Source organism: Actinia tenebrosa, unplaced genomic scaffold, assembly GCF_029948245.1.
Source record: "Actinia tenebrosa isolate PJP-AT-01 unplaced genomic scaffold, QUT_ActTen_1.0 PGA_scaffold4__44_contigs__length_22323623, whole genome shotgun sequence".
NCBI lineage: Eukaryota > Metazoa > Cnidaria > Anthozoa > Actiniaria > Actiniidae > Actinia > Actinia tenebrosa.
This window is the reverse complement of record NW_028292581.1, coordinates 7135532-7141700: the sequence shown is the minus strand read 5'-3', so window position 1 is coordinate 7141700 and position 6169 is coordinate 7135532. Positions and strand designations below refer to the sequence as shown.

At 37.0% G+C, this 6169-nt stretch overlaps 1 protein-coding gene and 1 pseudogene across 1 annotated transcript; both read right to left on the bottom strand.

Annotated features, from left to right (window-relative positions):
- Nucleotides 1-908: 908 nt before the first annotated feature.
- Nucleotides 909-2378, bottom strand: LOC116293693 (bis(5'-adenosyl)-triphosphatase enpp4). The gene has a single exon (XM_031701155.2). The coding sequence runs from the start codon at nucleotides 2376-2378 to the stop codon at nucleotides 909-911; it is 1470 nt and encodes a 489-aa protein (XP_031557015.2).
- Nucleotides 2379-2951: 573 nt separating this feature from the next.
- Nucleotides 2952-5993, bottom strand: LOC148906932 (bis(5'-adenosyl)-triphosphatase enpp4 pseudogene; annotated as a pseudogene).
- Between the last annotated feature and the right edge of the window lie 176 nt (nucleotides 5994-6169).

Sequence of the window (6169 nt, the reverse complement as noted above, 5' to 3'; positions counted from 1 at the left end):
CTCATTTATTTACTTGTGTAATAAATATTTTTTACGAGGGAAAAAAAAGAGATTCTAAAGGTAAAAAGTGGTGTTGTTAATGAACTGACTACACTCATTTTTTTAAATTTTACAAAGATAAAATAACCCAATCTAGAAACTTATGGTGCAATAGTTTCAAGATAAGCATGTGCATGCATATTTGTGTCTCTGAAGTAGGAATAGAAAAGTGATTTTGATAGTGTGTGTGTATTTGGGGTTCAAATCCAATCTCAGGCAAACCCTTGTACTAATTTAGCCTCACATCACAAACTTACAAATTTGCATTGTCAACCATGTTTAGGTGTTTATATTACACTCAACAAAATTACTCAATTCTGATTGGACAAGAGGAGTAAAATTAAATCCCAAATTGTACACTGTAGAGTCCCAATTAAGTTAAATAATTAATTTAAATAAGATCGTGCAATTTCCTGTACTAATAATTAGTATTATCGTTCTATAAAAAATATTTCTCTTCAGAAAAAGTGACGGTGCTTCAGCAATCCCCTACCCCCTACCCCTCACAATATCTTATAGAATTATAATGATAATAATTTATGATTCATATGACACAAATTCACATGTGAACTTGATCAAATGTGCCAAATTTATTATTTCCCAATACAAAAGTGAAAATGTGTAATTCCAGAAAATATCCATACCCCACCCTTGGAGGAAATCGGAAGTTCTGGAGGGGAGGGAGGTCAGAGAAAGAACAAATTTACACAGTTTGTATGGAAGAAAAGTGGAAGTTCCTGGGATAATGGGGTCCTTTTACAAATTCCCACCGTGGTGGGGGTATGGATATTCTCGGGAACTACACCATATATATTTCACTACCACATTTCTATACCATCCTCTTCCAGTGGTCCAAACAATGAACACATTCACATGACAATAATTTCCCCATCCTCTTCATCACTGTCCATTAGTGGTTGATCCCATTCAGCCATATTCCTGTTAAATCTAACAGGACGTCCAGCAAGCTTTCTCTTGACCCTTTTCCATACAATAACTGTTGCTAGGATACAAGCTAATATTAGAATGACACTCCCAATTCCTAAGGCGATTAACTCCTTTGAATGAGTTTGAATCCAGCCTGAACGTAGAACATGTCTAATCCGATCTAAGCTACCATTGTTAGCAGCAGGTTTAATATCTAATATATGACACATCAATGGATACAAGTCTAAAATGTCTATTACTCCAGGCCTGTATCCTTGTTTAAAGGCAGGTCCATATGCAATTAGATATGGATGCATTGATGGAAAAAATGGGCTGTACCCATGAGCCCCATAGGTTACGTTTGGGAACTTCGTTGAGTGTCCACATTTTGACGCATTCAATATATACTGGGGGGTGACCATCACAACGATATCTGCAATGCGTCGGTTGTGGCTGTAGTGAAACTTCTCAGGAATTTTTTGTTTTTTATAAACTTTGATTAAACCTTTAGTTTCTTTTTCTGCAGTTTTAAAATCTTTGTAGAGACTTTCCAGAGTAGTAGAACTAGAATTTGTGATCAGAAATTTTGTCGAGCCACATGTCCAAAAGATGTAGGATTCTGGGTCAACATACTTATCAATGTTTATGTAATTGCTGGTGTTGTAATCAATCATACCATGATCTGATGTAAAGATAAAGTTAATCCTATCAAACACATCCAACTTTTTCAAACTTTGCATAAGGTAGATTGTAACATCATCCAATCTGCTTAGACATTTCGCCAACTGTGGTGAGTTTGTGCCATGTACGTGACCCACTTCATCAGGCTCTTCAAAATAGAGACTCACAAATGAAGGTGGGTCTGATTTGTTAAACCAACCAACAACCAAGTCCACGCGATCCTTCCATGGCATGAGATTTTCGTTTTCTGCAAACGGCTTTCCATAGCTGCTGTTAGGTAGGAGTGACACTTCCTGTCCTTTGATCTTCACGTCATAACCTGGCCAGAAACAGTTCCCACTCTTGTGTCCTTGTTTCTCGTTAGTCACCCAAATAGGTTCCCCACTGTCCCACCATCTCGAGTCATTCGTCATCATTGTAAAGCTAGCATTAAAGACAGGATCGTAAATGTTGTTGGCAATAATTCCATGACTTTCAGGATACAGTCCTGTCACAATCGAGTAATGATTTGGAAGTGTTTCGCCAGGAAATACATTTTGTACGTAATCGGGTTTTGAACCTGCTTGAGCGATCTTTGTAAGTGTAGGCAAACTATCTCTGTATTTCTCAAGGTAATCGTAGCGAAATCCGTCATATGAGATCAAAAGTACAAAATTTTGCGATCCTTGTGTCTCTAGGATGCTGAATATCAGATATGAAACGAAAACTAGGATACTGTCTTTTATGGACATGGTTAAAAGAGCGTTATTCCTGCGATCAGCACCGAGGAACGTGCTGACCAAGAGAAACGCAGGCTCTCTGTCGGCATTATTCTCACGCGCGCAACACGCGCGCCCACATACTGAGTAGATCCTTGGAGAAACGACGCGCGAAACCTGATTGGCGCGAAACTGAAATCGAATCCTTAAAAGGCTAACCTCAGGGAGTCCAATTCAAATAAAAGTGAACGGTGAAAATAAAATTGGAACAATCAAATAAATAATAATTTTTCAAATTCAAGGCAAGAAAATGTTCTCCATAATACAAGAGTAAAAATATTGATAAAAAATACACTAGAACATTTTTTTTCACACACGCCTTTGTTTTCCCATATAATTCTCCTATGGTATATGATGATGATAGGTATAAATACTTTTACATGTAACTTTGACTAACCATGTTGAATTCATATTGTGGTACTATGAGGACATACTACACAAAACCTCAGAAATTTGCTTGTCACAGCCCCTCCTCCCCCCCCCCCCCCCACCCCCCCAAATAAAAAAAACACAAAGTTTGAAAGAAAAATGGTTTCTAACAATTCGTAATTGTTGGTATCTCTTCTTTAATATTTACCACAGCACTCGATCAATCAGAAAACAAGTAAATTTGTGGTAGAACAAAATTAATGTTCATGTTTTGAAAGCACTATTCAACATCATTATTATTACTTTCATTATCTGAGTTTCATTCATTCATTGATAGAATATTTGATTTCATCAAATGCTTTTTACATTGCAATGGTTGAGTGCAACATATGTATGTGTGAAATAGCACAAACAATTAAATATCACTAAACAATCTATTTCTTTTGTTTTCGATTCACTGTTGCTATTTTGTACTACTATATAATTATGGTTTGCACTCTATGAAATATATAAATAAGAAGTATTAATGTACACATTTTCTGTTTTAATGACAGGTTGTAGTTAGCTGATAGATTGCTATCGCGTTTACCTCCATTTAGATGCAAAATCCTAAAGGTTGATTAATCTTATTTCCAGTCACCAGCTTACACCCATTTTCACAATTACCACTAATATGATATCTGAGTCTTCTGCAGGCTTCTCTAACCATTTTTTTGTATTAGTAATTTGGTGAATAATGGAAAGCACAAACCTGAGATGCTTTGATTTATTTAACTTATAGTCAAGGAATTATAAAAATGGGTGTGAGATCCTGGCAGTAGGTTTCAAAGTGAATACTAAATACTGAAATCAGTTAAATACTTATATACAATGCATGTAGGCACATTCAAATATTTGTTTTTCAGCTTAACTTAGACTTTTTCCAAGTTTAAATAAATACATATAAATATATTATGAAAATAAAGGTCATTGCCTGCTTTCAATATTGGGTCTAAGTCCATAATAACATTAGACTTTCATGTTTATACAAGAATATTCTCTTAGTTTGTGCTACTGAAATTGCTTGACTGAGAACTATGTAAATTCTCCCTGAGGTTTTTGATTGACAATTTATCACCTCTAATTCTTTGGGTGAATGTGACATTGATCATAGCCACCATTTTTGGTGGAATTTTAGTGCTCTTTATTATTTTGGGAAGGGATGCATGCCACCAAGAGGATGTTCCTAAATCTTTTACCATGGTTTGCTAAGCATATACACTTCATACGATATTCTTTTCAATACTGGTTATCAAGGGCTGATTCCAGTATTTATTGCTGAATGAAGCTTTTTCCCCTTTATTCTGCTTACTGCAACTGTACTTGAAGAAAAGGATGACACTTGTGACAAGTAAAATGAAAATAGCACATTCAGCTATCAGTATTACTAATTCCCTTGAGCAATTAAATTGAATCCAATGATGACCTGATGGTTTCAGGATGTGTTTGATATGATCTAAGCTACCATCATTAGGAGCAGGTTTGATGCCTAATATATGACACATTAATGGATACAAGTCTACATTGTCTATTACTCCAGGCCTATATCCTTGTTTAAAGGCAGGTCCATATGCAATTAGATATGGATGCATTGATGGAACGAATGAGCTGTATCCATGAGCCCCTCCACTGGCATTAATCATGGTAAACTTCGACCAGTATCTTGTGGGTTTTGATGTTATCATGAGGTAACCAGGGGCGACCATCCCAACAATATCTGCAATATGTCTGTTGTGGCTGTAGTGAAACTTCTCAGGTACTTCTTCTTTCTTATAGACTCTGATCAAACCGTCAGTCTTCAGCTCTGCATATTTGAAGTTTTGGTAAAGATCTTCCAGAGTACTGGAACTGGAGTTAGTAATCAGGAATCTTGTACTACCAGAAGACCAAAATATGTAGGATTTTGGGTCAACATAATTATCTATATTTATATAGGACTGTGAATTGTAACTTTTCATGCCATGGTCTGATGTAAAGATAAAGTTAATCCTATCAAAAATGCTCAGCCTTTTTAAACTTTCCATAAGATAGTTAGTGTAGTCATCCAGTCTGCTTAGAGTTACAGCCAAGTGTGGTGAGTCTGTGCCATATGCGTGACCAGCTTCATCAGGCTCTTCAAAGTACAGAGCGACAAAGGATGGGGGATTTGGTTCACTAAACCAACTTACGACCAAGTCCACGCGATCCTTCCATGGCATGAGTTTCGTGCTTTCTGCAAACGGCTTTCCATAGCTGCTGTTAGGTAGGAGTGACACTTCCTGTCCTTTGATCTTCACGTCATAACCTGGCCAAAAACAGTTCCCACTCTTGTGTCCTTGTTTCTCGTTAGTCACCCAAATAGGTTCTCCACTGTCCCACCATCTCGAGTCAGTCGTCATCATTGTAAAGCTAGCATTAAAGACAGGATCGTAAACGTTGTTGGCAATAATTCCATGACTTTCAGGATACAGTCCTGTCACAATTGAGTAATGATTTGGAAATGTTTCGCTGGGAAATACATTTTGTACGTAATCGGGTCTTGAACCTTGTTGAGCGATCTTTGTAAGTGTGGGTAAACTATCTCTGTATTTCTCAAGGTAATCGTAGCGAAATCCGTCATATGAGATCAAAAGTACAAAATTTTGTGATTCATCGACCGCTCTGGCGTTGACTGATCGACAAATGGCGAGAAGAAGGACAACGGTGAAGAACCACGAAAAAGTACTCTTGGATCGAATACGGAACCAATAGTAGAACTTCATCGTACTCAATAGTATTGAGGGTAAATGTCGCAATTTGAACAAATTGTAGAACTTTCCAACTTCTTTACGAGGCAAAACTATACTAAATCGATCTGAACATCTCAACGCGTAACCACAGGGACCCCATACTGAAGAATCTCGTGGTACGTGCAGCGCAGTATGACAGCAGTGCAGGATCGACACAGGAAGTAAGCGTGAAGAGTAACATGTAGCGTTGGCGAGTTAATAAAGAAATGACGAAAGTCGGAAAGATGTGCTAACAAAAGCATCACTCTCGACCTCAGAGCTCTGTCATTCATACTGCGGTTAGAACGAGTTCTGAACTGTGACGTCATCAAAATACTGCGGAACAGCACAACTTTGCCGCTTTTAAGGTTGTTGCTAAGTAAATGGACATATTGGACATTTGAAGCTCCAAAAATCCTCATACATTTCTACAAATTTTTTTACTGGATCCAACCAGCCAAATAAAAGAAAATGAATGAAGAAATACATTGATATAAAATTACCTATATCTCAACTGTTTTTTGCTCTATCGCTATAAAATTTCTTGCTATCTCATATTTTCTCATATTTTTACACAATTTCTGATAATGTCACCGAAATCCTAAGGTT